The following is a 24,036-nucleotide window of genomic DNA, read 5'->3' as shown; positions in this document are numbered from 1 at the left end:
ATGGAGATGGAGATGGAAATTATTGCCCCAGTTAAAGGCAAGGATCTTAGCTTAATATAAGCTTATCTGGCGTGTGCTTCTAATTACGATGAGATGAATGCGGTACAAGTTTCGTCTGATCTTCCACATGCATTGTGAAGTAAGAGACTTACAAGGCTTTTCAGGGAGTCTGACTCATCGTTTACTGGACGTAGTCGTTTATGATGATTAATACTGTCTCTAAAAAATAAAATTAGGTTTCTATTACAGTACTTTGTTTTGCTTCAGTATTCTTATTTTGACATTTGATGTTAATTCAGTATTGTAACCCGCGTGGATAACGGAGAGCACTGAAGAGCTCGCTTCCGAGACACGCAGAGGCAAACCAACGCAGGATCGAATCCGCCTCGTGGATTAACAACGAGGGCTGGTGAGCCGGAAAGTCTGGGTTACTTAACTTTTAATACTTAGTCATACGATGGTGCATTATTGCCGCACACTTTGACATCACCGCGTGAATTGTTGCTGCGTTCTTCCCCTTCAAACAGAGAAAACGAATCAACGCACGGTACTCCACTTTATCAATGGGCTGCATCTTTCGTTTTTGGCTTCTCTATCAGCTACGGCACTGTGGTAAGCACCGGGTTGGTTCCCACGTCCCGCCTCATATACACGCTAAGTGAACTCTTAGTAAAACGTTACCGCACTTGAACATGAGCTCTGCACTAGACACAGACAGACTGCTACAGAGACTACTTCGCTGGGGAAGGACATCGGTTGGCTTCAGGAAAGGCATCCGGCCGCCCAACCGATGTATCACAATGCCGACTGCGACGGCCAGAGAATCGGGAAGAAGCAACAGGAAAAGAAGTCAGTTTTAGAACTTGTGCACTTGAGACGATGGTGCGAATGAATGGGAGAGAATAAATGAGTTCTAGCTAGTATTTCATGACACAACTGTTTACATTCGTCTGCTGAAATACATGCTACGTTGCTAGTGGTCCTTCTGCTGGCCTCACTTAACCAACCAGCTGAAGAACTAACAAACTCACTGTTCTGTTCAGGCCAAAATAATTTCCGAACCGGTCTGTTAACTCATTCGATACTCTCTAGATATGGGAAGCTAACTGGTTCATGATCGAGTAAGATGTCCCACACTCCACGTGGAACAGGTCCTTCGTTCCGCTGTGGACTTCGATCGTCTGTGACATAACGGCCTCATAAGCAAACTCAGCGACGCAGGGTTCCCCGACGGGCTACGTCTCATACACTCATACTCACGGACTGGAGTTTCAACACCGACGTGCAGGGCAAACTATCAACACGACATGGTATCCAGGCTGCAGTACCCCAAGGAAGCAACCAAGGGCCCTTACTGTTTAACCTCTACATTAATGACCTCCCAGCTACACGCAACACGACGGTGGCAATCTACGCGGATGACACTGCCATCCTCGCGCAAGATTCGAAGCCGTCTAACATTAACTCACGACTACAGACTGCACTCAGAGCGGCAGAGCCTTGGCTGGTGAAATGTCGTGTTAGAGTAAACGTCGACAAGTGCGAAGCCGTTCTCACTAGAAGACTGAAACTACCGCGCAAACATCAACACTGCAACCCAATATCACTACGTGCACGCCCAGTACTTTTCCGTGAGAAGGTCAAATACCTCAGTGTCTGGCTGGCCCGGAAACTACTCTGGGGCGACCACATTCAACACGTGACCAACAAAGCAAACGCGAGGCTGAAATAACTCTACCCTATGCTTAATAGGCGTAGCACGCTGAATAGGAGGGTGTCCAGGTCCATGTACTCCACACTTATTAGACCTTTGATGGCGTATGCTGGTCCCGTCTGGGGGGGTATTCTGCTCCCACACGCCTGCGCCGTCTGCAGCTCATACAGAACAAAGTAGGCAGAATCATAAGCAACGCTCCGCGCTACACACGCACCGCAATCTTCACCGGGAATATCGGCTAGATACCATCTTGCAGGTATTCCAAAAACTCTCCACACGGCTGTACCAGAAACACGAAACACTCGGTTAACCCGTCTATCCTTTCTCTGGGTAACTACGACCACAACCATAGATGGCAAAATAATAGACCAAAGACACTACTGCAAGAAACTAAACATCTATGGTCCATAACACGCTAACACGACAGTACTGGCGAGCCCCTCCAACACAGCTACTACTGGCAACCCCAGATGCTCGACCCGCCGAAAAACAGGCAATCGCAGGGAAATCGTACTGTACACATCACGCAAACCAGCCACACACACTCCCTACACTCTGAGCTGATCTATCACCGATCGCCCACTAATATACGACGACCATGAACTGTTACAGGGACGCAGCAGCTGCAGCAAGCCATACAACGAACACCCGCAACGACAAAGGTAATGATGCACTATGCCTCGCACCAACATAACCACACCTTGCATGCACTGTCGCAGCTAGCAAGCCGCTACTGCCCTTACTACCCGTCCTACTGTCGCAGAGGTTGCTTTCCCTTGGCGCTTGCCTTGGCACTTTTTTCCCTCTGCCCTTACAAACCGCTACCCTTCGATCGCTTTCGTCCACTTTCTGTCTCCTGATGGACCATGTCAATGAGTAATCCTACCCAGACGCATGGACAACATCACAGCCCACATCCTGTGACTCACGATTTGAAAACTAACGTGTTATACGCAGGTGAGAGTAGAACTTTTGGTTTGGTCACCACGTTGGTGTGGGCGTAGAGAGGCCCCATCCTTGCTCCGCTGTTGTGTGTGGCATCTGAACTACGGGTTATCTGGCAGATAGACCTGCTGTAGGCAGCTGATGACATCCAGTGTGTCTTGAAATACACAGTTATGCCGCTGTCGCAACATCTAACAGAAAGTGCTGGGCAGATATCCGCTCAATACACTTAATCATCAGAGGCAGATAACAGTAGGGAGGAGCTGCGGAGCGCAGCAACCAAGTATGAGTCAAGTCTGGACGAAACCGAGGCTCTAATCTGTGTCACCTCAAACAGGTGGAAAATTACGACATTTTCAACGGGTGTTTCTGTGTTCAGGCACCTCCAGATGCCTTGTTACTCCAATATTCGATGTAGCCTGAAGCCAGATCCTCTACAGCATTCACCCGCTAGACAGACAGTATTACTGCGACCAGAATTCCAATGGCATATAGAGAGCTATAATCGGTGCACAGACATAATCTTTTGTAAGGACCCGTTTCTTTTAGACTTGGCTGGAGGGGGGGGGGGGGGGGGGGGGGGAGAGGGGTAGAGATACTCAGTAACGAATAATTTATGTCACATTACCCATTCACAAAAGCCGTTAACAAATTTTAATTCATATTCATATTTTTATGCTGACATATAAACAACTCAGAAACACCATGTCTCTAATCACAGTCTTTATTGGTGTCACTGTATACTTCAGCTACCCGTATGTCATTCACTTCCCTGTCGAAGTGCGGTGTACCCACTACTATCTACAGCAATTGACACACAGCTCGTCTTGAGCCACACTTTTTGCAAACGTCTCCATTACATACATTCTCCTCATAACTAATAAATGGGAGTTTGAAATTTGCATCGAAACTGTGCCATATCCGATGTTTCTTGATGATATCCTGTGTACGCTGTCGCTCACTGGAAATAACTAAATTTCGCTGCTTAGAGAAAAACTGTGTCTCTTGTGTCGTGTAAGGTAGGCGAAGTTAAGTTAAAATGTCTACATTCGAAGGCGGTTACAGTGCTCCCTACCACACAAGGATTAATTTCCAAATAGTAGTGATATTGTTGCTCCATTTCAAACTAAGAAGCGAGGACTGCAGTTAAAGTTTCTACGGTACTAGAATATGCCGATTTTTGTAGAATCACAGAAATAATCCACATTGCGAGTATCTGGGCATAATTTTGTGGAAAACGTGCAGTTTACATTCGCCCAAAACGATGCCTCCTCTTGGATAAAATGAAAATGATGACATGACTCGAGAGTTCGTAATCCATGGGAACGTTTGCTATTAACCACTACTGTAGCATTCCACTTACAGTAATAACATTGTTGCTTGCTGGTGTTACTGAATTTTACACTATCGTTAGAAATTTGTCCCTTCCAAGAAAGAAAATCTGATCGGTCTTCTATATCATGTAGCCATTACTTCCAGATATTTATTTTGGAATGATCGACAACTGCTTTTGAATGATATCCAGCCAAATTAAATGTACTTACCAGTTCACCATCGCCCACTTGAACGAGCCGCAGTTCGCGTGGTAGAGTGACCAGCGGTTGCGGTGGCTCGGGCTGTGAACAGATGCGCTCTTTCAGTAGGAAGAAAACACAATGCAGCAATGAAATAACAGCACAGTGACAATAACAGAGAACTCAATATACGAATAGAAAAGGCCTGGTCGCCGCCCACCTCTCCCCGGTCCCCTCACACACATACATGTATACACATACATACGCAGAAAGGTGGAAGGAGAGATTGAGGAAGGAATGAGTAACACTGGAAAAACATATTTAATAATAATTTATTGTAGAATAGATCCTTCTGCCAACAGGTTTCAGTTGAAAGTTTATAATAGATCTACGTCTACATTTTACTCCGCAAGCTACTTTACTGTATGTAGCGGAGGGTAATTCGTGTACGAATATTACTTCACCCTTTTCATGATCCAGTCGCGAATGATCTACAGGAAGAACGATTGCTGGTAAGCCTCCCTGTGGCCTCCAATCTCTCTACTATTACATTCGTGGTCTTTTTGCGAGGTGTACGTAGGTAGTTGCAATACATTAGTTGCCTCTGCTAGGAACGTACTCTCTCTAGTCAGTCTTGATGTAAATATTTTGCAGGCTACTTTTATTTTGCCCACGGTGTAGAAGCGGAGCGGACACATACGGGGAACATTATAGCTTGCTCAGTCTACAGCTTGAATAACATGGGAAATAGGATGAAACCTTGTTCCACTCCCTTCACAACTGCAGCTTCCCTTTCATGTCCTTGGACTCTTGCAACTGCAGTCTGGTTTCTACACAGGTTATAAGTAATTTGTTGGTCCCTGTATTTTACCCCTGCTACCTTCAAAACTGCAAAGAGTGTATTCCAGTCACCATTGTCAAAAATTTTACATAACTTGCCAAATGCTACAAATGTAGGTTTACCTTTCTTAAATGTATCTTCTAGGGTAAGTCGTAGAGTCAGTACCATCTGGAGTATTCCTGCATCTCGCCGGAACCGCTACTGATGTTTCCCAAAGTCAGCTTCTTCTGGTTCTTCCATTTTTCTGTTAATAATTTGTGTCACTATTTTGCAGCCATGACTTATCGAACTGATGGTTCAGTAGCGTTCACACCTGTCAGCATGTGGAATTATTACATTTTTTCTCAAGTCTGAAGGTGTTCTGCCTGTCCCATATACCATGCTTATTGCGTCGAATAATTTTGTCATCACTGGCTCTCTCACAAGGATAATTAATTCTGAGGGAATGTCGTCTACTCCAAGGGCCTTTCCACTCAGGTCTTTCAGTGACCTGTCAGATTCTTTTCCCAGTATCATATCTGCCACTTCATCTACTTCCTCTCCTCATTCTTCTGTGTCGTCTGAACAAGACACAGCCAGGGCAAAAGCACCACAGCCCCAAATATGGAAGCTGGTGCCAACGTCAGAGACTCGCCACTTGCGTTAGTTGAACCGAGTGGCGCTGAGGATGAAGATATCGACTTCGCCTCGGCCAATTGCCGGCCGAGTACAATCCGCCAATGATCGGATGACAACGGACAGAAGCCTACTCGGAAGATAGACGAGCAGCTCTCGCCCACTTAATTATAGATCATCGTCCAGGGCTGACTTAGGCAGGGAGCGTCGTTTAGTGAACTCTCAGAAGTGAATAGTCATAAATTGCTTTTGCTATGAACTGTGGAGTTTACATACGGTTATTTGCACTTAGCCGCTGAGAGCCTTTTTTGAATAATATTACTTGCAGTGTAGCAGACTTCATTATTCAACAAGTCACAAAGATAAGTAAACCTTTCAAACTCATTTGCGTGACTTTGCCACTAATTTGTTGGAGTGTTGTAGAACGTTCGTTTTCCTATCCTTTTATCTGACCTTGGGGCATAGCTATGTAATAGCAGCAGAGATAAATTGTCTTAGCGGTGTACTGCACCAGAAGCCGTTTCACGAACTCACAAACTCGGCCTACCGTAACAACAGTGGCAACTCGACCTCCACAGCAGTAGCGGCGAAGCCTTTACAAAAGTGGCGACGAGGGTTTAAAAACGTTCTGTAGCTTTGTCTTCAAGTTAATTTCCCTTGTATAGCATTGTACATACTCCGAACACCTGTCATCTTTCTCTTGATTGCTTAGTACTGATTTTACATTTGATCTCTTGAAATTCGTACAGCTGTTTCTCATTCCTCCAAATACCTCTTTAATTTTATAGATGGTATGTAACTTCCCCTGTTTATACTTGCTTCTATAGACTTGCATTTGTCCTCTAGCCATCCCTGACTAGTCATTTTGCACTTTCTGTCGCTCTCATTTTGTAAATGTCCGTATTCCCTTTCGCCTTCTTTGCTTTCTCATTTTTGTTTTCTGCTTTCGTCAGTTAAATTGACCATTTCCTGGTGCATGGCATAAGGCACTGAAATCGATAATATGTTAATAAAAATACATTGATGGTGATACAACATTTTGGGTTATTGATTCTGTTTGTTTAAGTTGCTACCCATTTCGATTGTCGGTTGTTCGATTTTAAACAATATGGAAAAATGTTACTTAAGTTAAATAAGCACCGGTTCACAGCTGTGTGCCTCGTGAGAGTTGAACCCCTCTCGGTCAAGATTTAGAGAGCGAGCCCCGAAGCCTGCCGGTTGAAAAGTTATGTCCCGTCCCGGCAACGGAAGAGGCTAAGAGGCTGGCGGCTGCTAGGTTCCCACACCCACGCCGCATAATGAGCCATTGTGCTGCCGATCCGTCACTCATTCCGGCCGCATTTGCCTAATGCATTCGATACGTTTAATTGTGGTTAAAGCCACGGCGGCTGAGGACCTTTAAACCGCAGCCAGGTCAGTGTTTTTCGTAGCGCCGCGTTGCAACGGCGGCAGCATAGCGGCCAGAAGGGGGCGTGGCAGGAGCCAGACATCTCGTCCTGGGCTGCACAGGAAGGAATGCGGTTTTGTCTCTGTCTGCTCGGGCGCCGATAACGACGTTCGAGAGACGTGCGTAGCTCAGCAGTTCTTGAAACATATAATACACGAAGCCTGAAGTCACTTTTTATGTTTTCCGTCGTTGCTTAGTTGCTTCTATATTCCCGTTTGTTTTCCCCTTACGCATTTTGCTTTTTATTTGTGACACATCGCCAATAGGCTGTAACGTATTTTGGTTTCAAGTGCGTAATAACTGCGCTGTATAATGATAACAGATTTAGTTATTACATTACAGCTTTTTGTTGTTCTCGTGTTGTTAGGCGAGAAACAACTTTCGTGGCGCAAGTTTCGAAAGGTTAAATTTCTGTTTGGTTCTATTTACGAGTTTGTGACTTTATTGATCGTCCTGGAGTTCTACTTAGTTACCGAGCGAGGTACCGCTGTGGTTAGCTAACCGGAGTCACAGTCGGGAAGTCGACGTTTCACATTCCTGTCCGGTCGCCCAGATATAGGTTCTCCGTGATTTCCCAAATCGCTCCAACGAAATGCCGGAATGGTTTCTTTGAAAGAACACAATAAATTTCCATCCTCATCCTTCCGTAATTCGACCTCGTGCTCTGCCTCTAATGACCGCGCTGTCGACGGGAAATTAAACTCGATTCTTCCTTGCTTCCTTTTGTACTCAGTTGGCCTGCGTACGCTAGGATGTCTCATTTATAGCCTTTTTTCGAACAAAATTGAGTTGAACACTGCACTTTTACTCTCAACTCTCTCTCTCTCTCTCTCTCTCTCTCTCTCTCTCTCGCTCTATGTGTGTGTGTGTGTGTGTGTGTGTGTGTGTGTGTGTGAGTGTGTGTGTACTGCATACAGTATTGCCAACTAACACTGTTCATTCCTCGTTCGTCTTTTTTGTGTTGTTGTGTCTGTATGTAGCTTGGTATTGGTTCGTTTGTCAAGTGTGAGCGGTTACACGCACATCTGGACCTCATTTCCAATAAACCTGAAGTGGTCTGTTATAATCAGAGTGAATGTCTTCGTTGAAACACAAATTTCTGGTGGTGAAGATACAGACAACGGAAACGTTCACGCATGGTTAAACAGCGGTGCCCATGAACCTGAATGTGACCAGCTCAGTGACGCGAACAAAGTGAACGAACTGTGTTACGTAGAGCAAGAGAGCGGAGGAAGACGAGACGATCGAGGAACCCGGTACCACAAATACTGAGGCATTGAAAGTGTGAATCTATTATTAGAATATGCAGGATTAGTGTTTTGACTCTCCGAAAAATGTGTACAGTCGTGAAGAGAAACTTCAAGGAAATTAAAAACAAAAATATACCTTCGTGATGTTTCTTTATATTGGCATTATGGTGAGCCCTAAGACATGTTTCTGTGTCTCCTCCAAGTTCCGGAGACATCATCAGAGGCTATAAAGACCCATATGGTAGCGGCAGACTGATCCAAGCTCAGCGAGGCGAACTCTTTATCCATGCAATCGTTGGATAGTAACCTCACCAGACCGCTCCCTAAGATGGCAGAGTTGCGTTGACGCACGTCATGGAGCTTATAGTATGGATGAGTTGACACCCTTGCTTTATTTTGCACTGAGGTATATATAAACAAAACTGCCGTCACAAACCTTCAAGCCCAACAGTACCGACCGGCCGCCGTGTCATCATCAACAAAGTACCGACCGGTCGCCGTGTCACCCTCAGCCCTTAGGCGTCACCGGATGCGGATACATAGGGGCATGTGGTCAGCACACTGCTCTTCCGTCCGTTGTCAGTTTTCGTGACAGGTGTCGCTACTTATCAGTCAAGTAGCTACTCAACTGGCCTCACAAGGACTGAGTGCACTCTGTTTGCCAACAACACTCGACAGACCTGGACAGTGCCCCATCCAAGAGCTAGCCAAGCCCGACAGCACTTAACTTCGATGATCTGACGGAAACAGGTGTTACCATTGCGGCTAAGGCCGTTGGCACTAAGGCCTATACCTTGCCTAATTAGCATCAACATTAGGTGAGGAAAAGTTATGCGCAGAATCTTTCCACAGAAACAGGAAACAAGTTGAACGATTATTTCCCGAAAGTGAACAGAAAGCCAATGGCATGAAATGCTCTGTATTAAAAGTGTAATTTTATAAATAGTAACGCAGAGAGCTTTCAAAGATGACCCGTAGCATGTTTTGTAAGATCAGTAAGTAGCAATTTCTGTAGAAACAAGCGCATTTTGGATCATCGGTGTTTATCTATTATCTGCGCAATCGCGGGATCGCTTGACTCCTTATAATCTGAAGCTTGTTGTACTTGTGACAATATAGATTGTTGGATAACCTGTGCTTCAATTATAAATTAGTGTAACAGGCTCTGAAGTCATTTAGAAATAGCAGTATGGTTGTACAGAGTGTTAAAAATGTATCCCACACTTTGAGAGATGGCAATGTGGGCCAAACAGACAAAAATGTCCACTAAACATGGGCACTGGCAATGTGAGACAAACAGACAAAAATTACCAGTACACATGGACAGTAAAATGCATATCTTAGAGCAATGTCCACTTATCCATCTTTGCTACCATGAAACACTGTTCTTCTACAGCAAGCTCTTTGCTATTACGAACGACATACAGAATGTAGTAAGCAAATGATAAGACATTCCTCCGTTATTTCCCACAGATGCAGTATGCTGTACACATCTGTCAGAGTTTTTACTGTAATTCGTAAACACAGTTCTGGGTATGTGCTACTCATACATTAGTTCTAATGGAATCCGTTCGTCTTTTGATAAGCGCCCTAGTAGCAAAACACAACTGAATAACTGAACAGATGGTATCCTGCGTTCTGGATATTTTTCAGATTATAGGACACGGGGTCGACTGTTGCTACCATTTGCCACATCGTAACAGAAAATCATGTCTGCCATTTCTTCTGTGGAACAGTAGGTCTCCGCTATGCAGGTAAGTACAAATATAAAACTACAAAGTGCCAGCCGCGGTGGCCGAGCGGTTCTAGATGCTTCAGTCTGGAACCGCGCGACCGCTACGGTCGCAGGTTCGAATCCTGCCTGGGACATGGATGTGTGTGATGTCCTTAGGTTAGTTAGGTTTAAGTAGTTCTAAGTTCTAGCGAACTGATGACCTCAGATGTTAAGTCCCATAGTGCTCAGAGCCATTTTTGAACTACAAAGTAAAAGCATTTTACAAACTTACCAAAACGCAAACTGCTGCCTGGAAAAACAATGAGACGCCCTTAGCACACCACGTCTCAGAGTGGGGATGAAAAGCGGTATGTTCCATTAAAGTATTAGGTTGGTGCATAAGATACACATAACAGGGACTTTAATCACCAGTAATACAGTATATTCTCCTTCACCGTTTACAACAGTATGCCAGCGATGGGGAACTTTACCATTTCGCGACTGTACAAAACAAATGATTTGGCGGTGATGAAATCGTCGAGTCATGTTCGTAGTGCATTTTCAGCCGGAAGGGAAGTTTCTTGATGGTTGTTCGATAGAAAGCGGAGAAGGTGACAATCTGAGGGAGCAAGATTGGGTCAATAAGGTGAGTGCGGAATGACTTCCCAGTCCAACTGTTGTATAGTGGTTTTAGTCAGTCTAGCAGAATGCAGGCGAGCGCTATGTGGGGTAGTATCACTTCGCGCAGATTTGTTCTTGGACTGCGCCTGGAAGACGTCTCAGTTGTAGACAGTAAATGTCAGCAGCGATGGTTACACCTCGGAGAAGCAATTCGTAGTACATCACACCGTCGCTGTTCCACCAGATGCTTAGCATTATCTTTTATGGATGTGCAGGTCTTTGTACGAGGAATTGCTGCTTTGTTTGGACTCAGCCATTCCTTTCCTTTCCTTACGTTAGGGTATAAGCACCATTTCTCATCACCAGTAACGATAAAGGATAGGAATGGTTGGTGTTGCTCACGAGCCAGTTATGGCTCAAAAATGGCTCTGAGCACTATGGGACTTAACTTCTGAGGTCATCAGTCCCCTAGAACTTAGAACTACTTAAACCTAACTACACTAAGGACATCACACAGATCCATGCCCGAGGCAGGATTCAAACCTGCGACAGTAGCGGTCGCGCGGTTCCAGATTGAAGCGTCTAGAACCGCTCGGCCATACCAGGCGGCCCAGTTATGGCCACCCCTTGATTTTTGTGATTTTGGCTTTCAGCATGCATTACCCACACACCCAATTTCTGAACCTTCCCCATTGCATGAAAACGCTGCACGATGTTGCAATGATCACAGGTCATCATACTTGCCAGTTCTCGAGTACACTGACGTGGATTAATGCGTTTAAACGACCTTCATTACACCCCAAACGTCTTCCTGAACGTTGAGAGTCACTAATGTCAAAACGATCCTCCTTAAAACGAGAAAAACAATTTCATGCTGTCTTCTGTCCAATGGCATTGTCCCCATACACGATACAAATGTTAGAGGCTATCTCTGCTACTGTCAACCCTCTATTGAACACAAACACAAGAATATGTCGGAAATGTTTCGATTTCTCCACTTGGCTCTCCATTGTCTCGGGTCCACAGCTCCATTCACTGTCTCCAAATGACAAAATGACAATGTGTAAACTCTAATAATAACAGGGAACTACAAACAAAAAATGACAATAGATAATTAAACCCATATCAGCCGGATTTCCGCCATGTCAAACAAAAACGCTAAAAACTTATGCACCGACCTAACAGAACTCAGGAACGAGTGGAGTAATTTCAAGCTAATGTAGGAAACACGTCAGTCATTATTTCTATACAAATACTATTGGAGAAAGACACTCTTTCTACCCCTAGGGATAGAGTGGGGGAAAAAGTGATCACATATAAAAATGACAGAAAAAAGTACCTGTTGGTAGTTATTACCTGTGTCTGTTTAACTTGGAATACTTTAAAAGTACGAGGCGAAGCCTGTCTCTTATGTCTTGCTCAGAGCATTAAACAAGTTGCGAAAATGAACACAGTAGCTTGCAAATAATTTCGTTAGCATGTTGCGGAGTCCAACGGCATGCCACTCGGGTGGATATCAGAGATACATTTGACGTCCCCATTGGAGACGCAGGGTGTGAAAAAGCGACGAACGTAACAGTCGCCAGAGAGAGTCTATTTTTCTCGAAACGACAATATGCCTCAAACTAAATGGAAGTTAATCGGTCAAATTCAACGAGAAGAAAAAAAAATTGCCAAGAATGGTTTATGTGGTGTGGATGATTAGAGAAGTCACATAACAAAACAATAAACAATTAAAACAACATTATTTTTCTTATATTTACCAAGGACAATCGCCCAACAGCCGTATGTTTTGGGAAGTTATTTTACTTAGAAAACTAGTTTCGGCATCTCAATAACGCCGTCATCAGGCTCCTATGCACTCTATGTACAGACAATCAGATACATAGATACTTGGATACTGAAGCCTTCAGTACCCGGATTCCGTGAATTCGTTTTTGGAGTGTGAGAATTGTTACTTCGACGACTTGTTGTTAAGTCGTCCGAACTAATGGCTCCAGTGTACAAGTGTCGATGTATCTGTCTATACACAGAGTGCATAGGGGCCTGCAGATGACATAATTGAGGTGCCGAAACTGGTTGTCTAAATAAAATAAATTCCCACAACATATGGCTGTTTGACGATTTTCCTTGGTAAATATTTGACAAGCCGGTATCCAGATTCCACAATGGATCAGCAGAGATAATTTTTCACCGTCGACTGCACAAGTGAACCCAACGAAATTTACGCGCTGTTGAAAGGCAGGAAGGGGGCTATCAGCGAAATATATTAGAAAGCTGCATTATCTATCAGAACTTTTCTATAAACCGCTAACTGTAGCATTACTAGAAGAGCGTGGTTCGTCAACGAAATTCTGCGGTACTTTCTCACTTAAGCTAGCCTTTCATATGTGGTTTAATGGAGAAAGAAGCATACGTAGAGACATTTTCAGTTTATAGATCAACGAATTTTGTGTTAAATTATCCAAACTGATAACTACGTTCCAGCATCAGTACCACAAATATCAAACTAATCTAAATAGTTCTAGCCCGCATCTCGTGGTCGTGCGGTATCGTTCTCGCTTCCCACGCCCGGGTTCCCGGGTTCGATTCCCGGCGGGGTCAGGGATTTTCTCTGCCTCGTGATGGCTGGGTGTTGTGTGCTGTCCTTAGGTTAGTTAGGTTTAAGTAGTTCTAAGTTCTAGTGGACTTATGACCACAGCAGTTGAGTCCCATAGTGCTCAGAGCCATTTTTTAAATAGTTCTACAACACTACAATACTGAACTATAGACAGAAGATTCCAAGAAACAAGTGAAATGATTTTACGACAAAAGAAAAGCAAGCAAAAATGAAGCTAAGAGAGACATAGGAGCGACTAGAACTTCGTATTCCATTACGACGTGATTACATCAACATCAGGATGTGGTTCAACTGCAATACAGCAAAAACATTCGCGAAGAGGACTGATTATCTCAGCGGGACTAATCTTTCAAGCCAAGGCGTGCGGTTCCTTATAGGGGTTCCTTCTGCTGTTTGAGAAAAAAAAGTTTATACATATTTCGACTTTCTCCTTGGAAAATTTAATTCGCATATTTGTTTATGAAGTTAACGGCGCATCCGAACGTGGTACATCATTTACCAACAATCTGGTTTTCACTGTTTCTCGAGACATTATTCATCTGCGGCTATTGCTCGTTATAGGAGATATTTCTTTCATGGTGTACACGTAAATATTTCAACCCTGAAATTAATAGTAAATCAGACATCAAAAATAAAATTTATAATCTACTCCGCGAAAAAGAACGTAATGTCACGATACTGTTGCCTAAATATCGTTCTGGCGACGTTCCTTTCGTTATTAAACTCAAATGATAAACGCTGTGCGTATTTCGATTTGCAACGTGCTTCAAGAATGTTGGTCCAATCACAACTTGTTTATTTCGGTAACTGGGCACGCGAGAAACTCTTATTCAATCAGCTATCTCAGTTCCAACATATCGAATTCCAGCAGAAGAGAACAGAAAATAAAAACTCATTTGAAAGAATGTTTATATAAATCTGTCGTAATACTTTCACATGCAAACGCACCACGTTGTTTTGGCGTCGATGTTTTGCAACATAAAGACAGAAACAGCTAAGCAGTCGTGACAAACACTGCGCGAAACGAGAAATCAAAGATGGCGGAGTCGTTAATATTTTTACGCAGAAACATAAATGACTCTGAGACGTCACGTGACCACTCCACTACCATCAGAGAGGTTGGGACGGAAGTGAAACTCTTAGCTTGTACAAGTAAATGAATGTACTTCAAAATATTACATTAAGCGGATCACGTTGCACGTTTGTTGAGTTGATAACGCACTGCATCTAAGCATAGACTATGCAAGCAAAAATACTTGCGTTAATTTAGTGATGTTCAGTGTTTTACATTTGTGATGACACTAGATTTCCTGGAATAAATATTCAGAAGACATAGCACTGAATGGCAGCCAGAGGCATCAGAATATGAAAATTCAAGTTACTCATAATGAAGAATACAAGTTTCTTTGAACGTACAGTGAAAAAACTAACAATCTTGTTTTGGAAGATGAGGTGCAGGACGTGAAAGGTGAAAAGAACACTGCTGACATTACCGATGATACTAACGTCTAGAATTTGTATTAAAACACGCAATTATTGTGAGGACATAGGAGACCGAAATGGTCGGAGAAGGAATCTAACGAGAGACTTTTGGTGGAAAGAATGAACTGAAAATAACATTAAAAAAGAAGTCTTGTCTAGTCAGTGAAATTTGCTTTACAGCTTCAAAGCGCTTGAAGAAAAAAATGAACAACGAAGTAAGTGATGTAATTCAAAGGCGTACCTGGTGTGAAAAAGGTGTGACACGTCTGTACTACACCGTGTAACCAAGCGATCTACATCTACATCTACTCTACCCCGCAAATCACACTTAAGAGCCTGGTACAGAGTTCATAGAAGATGAAGACGTAAAAGAAAGAAGGCGGATGAATAATAGTCTTGCATACCACAATATTAGAAAGGAAGATAGAGTTGGACTTATTACAGATATCTAAAACGGATCGTCAACAACAATATCCAAAATATTGTCATTTGGGGTGCTGAGTCGTAAGTCCATAGAAGCTGTAAACGATGCCGGATTGAGACAGAAACTTAAGTTCAATTATTGGTATTCTTTTCACAGTTACCAACATTTTTACCTAGTGATAAAAAAGAGAAGGCTCCAGAGATAGCGACTGAAATCGTACTTCTTGTCATAGGCTCACTATATAGAAAGACATGACGACACACTTCTTTTGAAAAGGAAAATTTCTGTCAGTTCGTAGCTGAAAAAGAGAATCACTTTAAACCCATCCTTCAGAGAAGCAAAGATGCAGGAAGCAAATTTGAGAATTACGGATCTACTTTTGTCTTATTGTAAGAGTCTCTTTGCACTGAAAACTGATATTTTCAGTAATCACCTGGCGATTGCAGCGGAGAAACACTGGTGATTACTTGTAAAGCACTGCTACCAATTTTGTCTTTGTTTTCTTTTTTTACATTTTAGTATGCGTACTTGTCTCCCTATTATTTTAATCCTGCTACTATTATTTAACTCCCGAGGCTGAGCAGTCTCGACAAGAAAGTGAAAGAACTTGGTGTAAGACGTATGTCCAACTTCTCCACCCACTGAAAATTTTTCTGTCTCATTTCCTCTACTGTTATTCGTAGAGTACAGGTGCGAGTACAGTAACGTCACGTCATTCACAACACACACACAGACGTGCACATATAAATTTAAAATAGTTCAAATCCCCAGCTTGCAACCAAGGATTCTGGGAGATTTTTCTTCATTATAAGGCAAATACGGAACTAACAATCCCGTGCCATTTACTTCTAATTGGCCTGTGCCTCACTACCAGCTCGTTTCGTAACTGGCCGAGAGAACCGTGACTCTGTGACGAGCAGAATCTCACACAGCCTACACCCCCTCCCGCTTCCTCCCCCCTCTCTCCCTCTCTCTTGCGGTCGATATGAGTGCACAGATGCGAAGAGTGCTACGCAAGCCTATTAGAACGAAGTAAATGCGCAACAACAGAAGCTAACAATGCAGAGTGTTCATAAACACACATTATTTTGTCATATATCATCACTTTATGAAGCGCATAACATAACTGGTACGCATTACCCTTCCATAGTGAGTACGACAAGGCTACGCCTTTTCGACCCAGTAGATGGAGTAGCCACATTATGCGAAGCATGCAAATCTGTTCAGCTTTCTTTCACATTAACAACCTAACTTCGTCAACTGCCAGAGAGGCCGCTTTATTGGCGTATGTCTTAAAAGTTTGTTCTGGTAAGTCCTCTGCCATTGTTTGCTGTGTCAAAATTCAGCGCCCTTTACAAGTTTTGCTCAGAATGAGATGACGACATCTGTCTTGGTTACACCGATAAATAAATGCAGTTTTAGAAAACAATATCAGAGCTAATAAAGAACAAAAACTGGTCATTGAAACTTGAGAATTACATAGTGTTCTGCTAGGAGCTCGGAAGAACTTTTTTTATGAAAAAAAAGAAAAGAAAACCACTTTGCAATGGACAAGAGTACGTCATATCACCTAACGACTATTTTAATGTAACACACTTTTCCGACCAAGAACAGCAACATTCTGCGCAGTAGGAATTTTTCGATCAGCAGATGAATTAGGGTTATTCTGAAAGTCATCTTGGTACTTCTTGTTAGCATTGCAGTTGAACGATGACTAGTGGAATATTATCACGACGTCTGGCCAAAGAAAATCCCATGTATTTTTATTTTTTGTTTAACATTGGCCCGCAGTTGCACTGCAACGTACGTGTGGATGATTCTGTGCAGTCTAGCCAACCTAACCGATGAGAGGCGGTGGACTTCGTATGTGTGAAGAAAGTGACAGGACCAAGACAATAGTGAGCCGACAGAAAATGGATTTCGAACCTATGCATTCGAAGTAGAAAATAAATTATCGTCGTCATATTTGCAGCTACGTGTTAAAAATACCAGCTGCCTATTGAACTATGCGATGGAAACTGAGAGTATTTACATATGCAACTGTGTCGTAAAATTACAGAAACTCATAATTTTAAACGTAACCAGTATACAAACGTTATGGAAAAGAAGACTGAAACATTGATTCTCAAAGTGTGTAATTTCCACAGGTGAGGCAACTATTCACGTCAATGAGTGCGTATATTTTGCGCATTTGAGCTTTTAGAGTAACCAACGAGATGGCCGAGTTCGTGCGCACGTCAGGTGGAATCAGTAACATTCACATTATAAGGGTGCTTTCTTCATATAACACACACAGTTTACGGAAATTCGGCTGTTTAGATGTGTTGCAGTGTTCGTTTTCTCACAAACCGAGAAAGATTGTTTTCTATCAGGATGGCGCAACACGAAGATGTAATGCTACTAAGGAAATATTGATCGAAGAGAATCCGTTGTTTACCTACTCGGAGCCCACACTTCAAATCATTTTATTTTTCTCTCCTGGAGCTATACAAAGCTGTCGTAGAACAATGCGACCTACTGCTACGGTCACACCCAAACTGGACAGATATAGATTGTCTCCTAGGTGTATTTATTGCTACAAATGGTGGCCAAGATTTAGTACTAAAAGTGAGAAAAAGCACTCCTTATTTACACATGCAAATTTTTGTGCATGTAAGTTGACTTCATTATTTAGCAGTTTCTGTATTACACCTCGAAACCTACGCTTAGAATGCTTTCACTGCACATTCTTACGAATGAACTTCCACATAAAGGAGACGCGGTTCGAGTTGTAATGAACAGAGCCAATACATAACTGAGCACTTAGACACTTGTGGAACACAATAGTTGGCCAACGAATTGCAAAACTTCTGTGGAAGGACAATGCTACAGACACACCCTAAATGGACAGAGACAGAATATGCGTTAACTGTCTGTCGTTCAACAATTAGTGGTCAAGATTTAGTACTAAAAATGGAAAAACACTCTTCTGATTTACATACAACAATTTATTACTTTGTTTATAAGCTGGCTTGATCTTCTGCTACACCTTGAAAAGCACGCTGAAATCTTTTTGCTGCACATCCAAATAATGAAAGGTGTATGTAAAGTAAGACGTAGAAGGGGTCGTAGCGAAACAGACAATATGTGATAAGGGCACTGAAACTGACACTTGCGGAACACAGCAATTGGCCAGCGAACTCCAAAAGACACTCTCTTGTCAACAGCGCTCACGTGTGCCCCAGGAAGCTAACAGAGAACATAATCAGCGACACAGGCAGGACGTAGTGCTTTGTGTGTACTTACGCGCAGCGGCAGGTCCTTCATGGCAATGCGCCGCTGGCAGCTCGCTACTAGCGCCCGTCCTACGCGCACCAGTGACTAGCGAGCGCACAGCCCTGCAGATCAATGTTGCGCCAGCGGCAACGCCACAACTAGAATACACCGCCAGGCAGCTCTGCCGTCGCCCCGAGCGCGCCCGTGCGCCTGCGCATCGACTTTCCGCTCTCGCCGCTGTTCAACTATCGTGAATTCCACTCGACCAATCGCCGAGCACCAGCCGTCAGCGTGAATGTCCCTTTAACTGTCCCTTTAACTGCCTGCGATAAGCGACCAGTTCGCTACTGCAGCAACGCATTGACCAGCTGTATATGACGCATATTCAAACAACCACATTCTGCAAAGATTACGCATATTGTCCCAAGGTTTAACAGTGACCGTCTTGCAAATTCTTTTTTATTGTGTACTAGCTGAATCCGGCGTGATTTGCAATGCCAAGGAAAGAAAAAAAGTCTGATTTTATACTCGTAATCTGTTTATTGAACTGCTTTTCGATACACATTATTTCTGGTTTCTCCGTCTGCTACTTACACGAATAAGTTGACAGTAAATACTACATATATTGCATTCGTCAAAACTACGTACAAAATATTTTATCATTAAATACACAAAGTCGCGGCACTCCATGGCGCGAAACTGGTTTCCGTTTGACACCTGGAGCAACACTAGCATTCCAAGCTGTGAGAAAGCAGGCATATACCTGAATCTTAAAGACAATATTTGTTACGTTTTGTGTTCCAATCGTTAGTAAATTACTAAGTGGCATAAACTATCGTGAAATAAATGTAAGAACAGTCAAATCTCATTGATTCAGTAACATAAACTACAACTTACTCAGGAAGAAATACTAATACTTTCGAATATCTGCATAACTGCAGCTTACTCCACTGAAAGCAAAAGAATATAAAGAAATATTTTATCATATTTTTCTATTGTTATCTGTTCTTATTAAGATATTAACTTTCAAAAAATGGCTCTGAGCACTATGGGACTTAACATCTGTGGTCATCAGTCCCCTAGAACTTAGAACTACTTAAACCTAACTAACCTAAGGACATCACACACATCCATGCCCGAGGCAGGATTCGAACCTGCGACCGTAGCAGTCGCGCGGTTCCGGACTGAGCGCCTAGAACCGCTAGACCACCGCGGCCGGCTATTAACTTTCCATGACACGTGAGAAACATTTATGACGTCTAATGATACGCCCATTCTCAACGCTTCACTTGACTTTCTACTAGATGAATATTTTTGTAAATGTAATTACTTTTGCTTCAAAAGCCTATATGTTGAAGGTTCTTGCCGTTTGTGGTTCAGACGTAGCAACTATTTTGCAATTGGTTTGTTCTGTGTTGCGAAACAGCTTTATTTTATTTGTCTTTTTATTATCGGTTTCCTTTCAGCTACAGGTGTGGTGGCCTATTTTCGACGTTAAATAATGTAGGTATTACATTCCATACAGGTTTCCTACTTTCACTGATTTGTTTGAAAGTTTAGCGAACAAAGCTTCACGTTGTTGGTTAGATAAACGACATTTTCTTGTAATGCTTCAGTTCTTCTGGTGTTTACTAGCAATTTTTTGTTATTGACGTTGTTTAGTACATATCTCTACATTACAGGAGAATAGGAAATAAACTGTTGGTAAGATGCCGTTTCATCCCTCCCAGGCTCCATAGGAAACTAAGAATTGGCTAATGGGCTGTCAACGTTTAGTTATTGTCGATTTTTGTTGCATTAAATACGCTTCCTATTGCTTCCACGAATCAATATAAACGATATTATTCGCAACCATGTGATATTACTGGCCGCTTGCAATTATGCTATCGCAGCAGATAAAAAACAGACGGAGTGTCGCAACTGCTAAGTTAGACTGTGATTAACCAGTATATAGGCCTACCATACACCATGTATAACAATGATCACGCATGTCACAATCTCTGCCATGTTAAGGCTTGAAACCAACATCTAAGTCACGTGACTCGGGGCAGAAAGCCGAGTTCCTGTCATTATGTGCTGTGTGAAGTGAGCTGACAGAGTTTTTCTCATTTATAGCTAAATTTAGGCATTCATTTTGGCAATTGAACGAACTGTAGCACTACTGTTACACATGCAGTAGTGCAGTTAACCTAGTTTCTCCGGAATTCCTGGTAATAAAACAACGGTTATCGTTTATACATGTGATCAGGTTGAAACGCATTGCGAGCTATTTTTAACAAGCGACAGAATAACTGTTATTTGGTGAATAATTTTATTTTATTTTTATTTATTTACTTATTTTGTACTGTGAATTCTAGTAGTTCACCGCTTCCACAGGTTTAGAAGACAAAATAACAATTTCGCACGCAGCATTACTTTTCTAACGATTCCATAAGAATATGTGTGAGATGTTTTAGTATGCCTTGTAAGAAAGAAAATTCGCTTATGTGCATAACATCAGGTAACTACACAAAATAAGCGGATAATTTTCTGACTTTTGCTTAATCTAGTACAGACACCGAAACTACATCAAGAACGGAAGTGTAATACATTACATTACGTTGATTATACTTGTGTAGTGAACTACATATTAACAATATGTCGTCTCAAGAACCTTAGTCGCCCATCAAGTTTTACATCCATGGGTCAAATTCATTCCAACTTTCAACTCGCGGAAATAGATCTACAAGGATTTTGAAATAGTGAAACAGTTCCCCTTCACATCTGAGATTTTCATCCGTTTGTGAAGTGTGTAGGGTCAAAAGAAGACTTCTCTGGGCATATATGAAGGACATTAATTGTGCTGTTAACACAAAAAAATCTGATCTGTAACGAAATTACACTGTAGATGGGGAACCTTGTGGGATGTGGGATGAGTCAAGATCTACAGTAACATCAAGCAAATTGTAGATAATCTGAATTAACATTAATGTGTTTACCTCTGTACTGCATAGTTATATTCATACATAAAGTAGCTAATTAATTGAAGTACAAAGAAAGAGTCTTGCTTGTAGTACATTACTATTTAATATACAAGTTGACAAGATACATTCGTACCTACCAAATAAACAACAGAACTTTTTAGTTATTGAATCTAGATTTTAAAGAACTAAAAAGAGTGGTTAATTTGAGCATAGTTTTCCTTTGAGTTGATAGAAATTCCCTGTTTCTTGCTTTGTGTTAGATGGGATCTTGCTGAATATCAAACGTTTGCAGCAGAATCGATTACTCCTCTTAGAACACTGGACAAGAATGCAAAGTGCACATGAAAATGATTTTGGTTCCTTGTATCGTGTTAAGTACATCACAATCCAGCAGAAACTTGTTTCTGTTGTCAGTTAGAAAAACTATAATGAAGTACTAGTATTCGGGAGTAAGAATACCAAGAGCCTTAAAAAGCATTCTGCGCTATGTGTAGTTTATCTGCTTTACACAGTAATCTTGCTGCCCCCTGTGTACTACACATGCCCACATACTTTATTTATTTAAAGTGCCCTGCCCCGGAGGGTTCATTTAGAGCAGAATCAAAATATGTCAACATCAGTGCCCAACCCCCCCCCCCCCTCCCACCCAACAAAAAAACATTTACATGGCCAGCAATGTACACTGTAAACATTTTATACAAACATTAATCAAGCTTGGTACCACTGTGTCTGTCTTAATATTATTGTGTACTTCTCATTGCTGAACTGCTCTCTCGGAAGAATAAAGTAAACAGCAATTTTTAACAGGATCATTATCAGTTTCATAACTTCCTTAGGATCTGCAGTAGACTATATTATGTTTGTTAAGATTGCAGCTTTTTCTGGTAAAGGGTCAGGGGGGCGGGGGGATTACATTTCTGATGACAACATTTTCACATTCTCACCTGGTGTCAAAAAGTTGAACAGAATACTCAGATCAGCAGTTAACACAAAAGAAAAATGAAAATACTGATGGTTGCAATACAAGCACTTAATTCATAACAGGAAAACAGCACTTTTGCAAATCTTCTATCCTTGTACTGTGGAAATATATTACTGTGTCACTTAACACAGATCTTGTAGAATCAACTTGATTTAATCCAATTCTTGCTGCAGTGGAAACTTTGTATGAGGGGAAAGAAAAAAAACTGTGCGATCATCTCAAAAATTAAAATGATAACACAGTTTTAAGGCACAGAAATTTGGAAACTGTTATTCTGAATTACACACTCAAACAAATATAAGTCATTAATTTCTCACTTGTCAGCAACAGATTTTATGAAAAATACAGCGGAGGTCTACAGAATGGGATTCAAATTCATTAATTTATTTCATTCAAACAAACACAAAAACTACAGTTTAGCTGCAGCTGTCACCATATGCGTCTGTAATTGTATTTTCAAGACAGTCACAAAATGACTGATTATTAAACAACAGTGAGCATCGCTTCAATATGTAGCCTTATTTTACAATACTCTACGAGTACAGCTTTTTTCAGTTGATGAGTGTGATTATGAAGGGCAAGACTGTTTGAAACAAGTTTATCCAGCTGAAGGAAGACACTGTAGACCTAATTTCGCTAGAGTAATTATTGCTCAAAATTTGTTTACATTTTACCCAGCTAAATAAAACTATTCGCTGACAACGGCATGAAGGTGCTACAACATGTTAAGGCATATAAATAAAAGAAAATATAGTTGTTTGACTTATAGGTGGACGGGAAACCCAGTAATTCTGTTTGTAAACACTGCTACCGCTAGAGCCTCAAACTAAATGACGAGTAATGCAGGAATTTTGTTAGAATAGCGTGCTGGATACATGAAAATGCCCTGCTTTTAATGCGAGTAACAGAGTGTAAGGTTTTCCCAAATAGGAGACATTTTGAGCCAGAGACCAAAAACACTGCTTCAAGATCACAACAAAATATTGCTTCCATCACAGTATATAAAACTAGATTTAATAAAGCAATTTCGAAGGGCTTTTCCACAAATTAAATCGTACTTTTAAGAACATTTCTTTGTAATTTCACTCCATTAGTAAAGAAAAATTAAAAAATGATATTTTTTGTTGGTCCTCAAATTTGTGAAGGACCACAGATCCGAGAAAGAAATAAAATTTACAGAAAAACATGCATGGACTGCCTTCAGCTCTGTTACTAAAAACTTTATAGAGAATAAAAACATCTTGTTTTCAGGAACATCGCCGAAATCATGTTGAACAATTTCAACAAGTTGGACTGTAATGTGAGTGTAAAAGTTCATCTCCTACACTCACATACTGACTACTTTCCTGAAAATCTAGGTGATTATACTGAGGAGCGTGGAAAAACGCTTTCGCCAGGAGATTAACAAGATGAAGAAGAGGTACCAAGAAAGGCGGAATGAAAGAATGGTGTATGTTGAAGAGGGACGGTAAAGATGAATATTTCGCGAGGAAATAAAAAAAGATTAAATTTGAAAATTAAATGAAACAGAGTACGCATTATGTTCCTAAAGAAAGATTTTTAGCATATACCTAAAAATATAAAACAGTAATTATAAAAACAAAGATCTTGATTGATAATTTATTTTTATATTGGTGTTGCAGTTC

The 24,036-nt window shown here is 41.7% G+C and overlaps 1 protein-coding gene across 6 annotated transcripts in view; it reads right to left on the bottom strand.

Moving 5' to 3' along the window:
- The window catches only part of LOC124804862, a 297,784-nt gene that overhangs the window by 106,284 nt on the left and 167,464 nt on the right, over window positions 1-24,036 (bottom strand). For 4 of the 6 annotated variants that reach the window (XM_047265222.1, XM_047265225.1, XM_047265224.1 and 1 more), the window contains exon 2: window positions 4,207-4,278. In XM_047265222.1, the coding sequence (XP_047121178.1) occupies window positions 4,207-4,278 (72 nt within the window). Of the gene's footprint in view, window positions 1-4,206; window positions 4,279-18,475; window positions 18,660-24,036 lie in introns of those variants that run through there. The other 2 variants (XM_047265223.1, XM_047265226.1) reach the window with 2 other exon arrangements.

This window comes from Schistocerca piceifrons, chromosome 7 (genome assembly GCF_021461385.2).
Source record: "Schistocerca piceifrons isolate TAMUIC-IGC-003096 chromosome 7, iqSchPice1.1, whole genome shotgun sequence".
Taxonomy (NCBI): domain Eukaryota; kingdom Metazoa; phylum Arthropoda; class Insecta; order Orthoptera; family Acrididae; genus Schistocerca; species Schistocerca piceifrons.
Note: the sequence above shows the minus strand (reverse complement) of the source record. Positions and strands in the feature narration are given on the sequence as shown.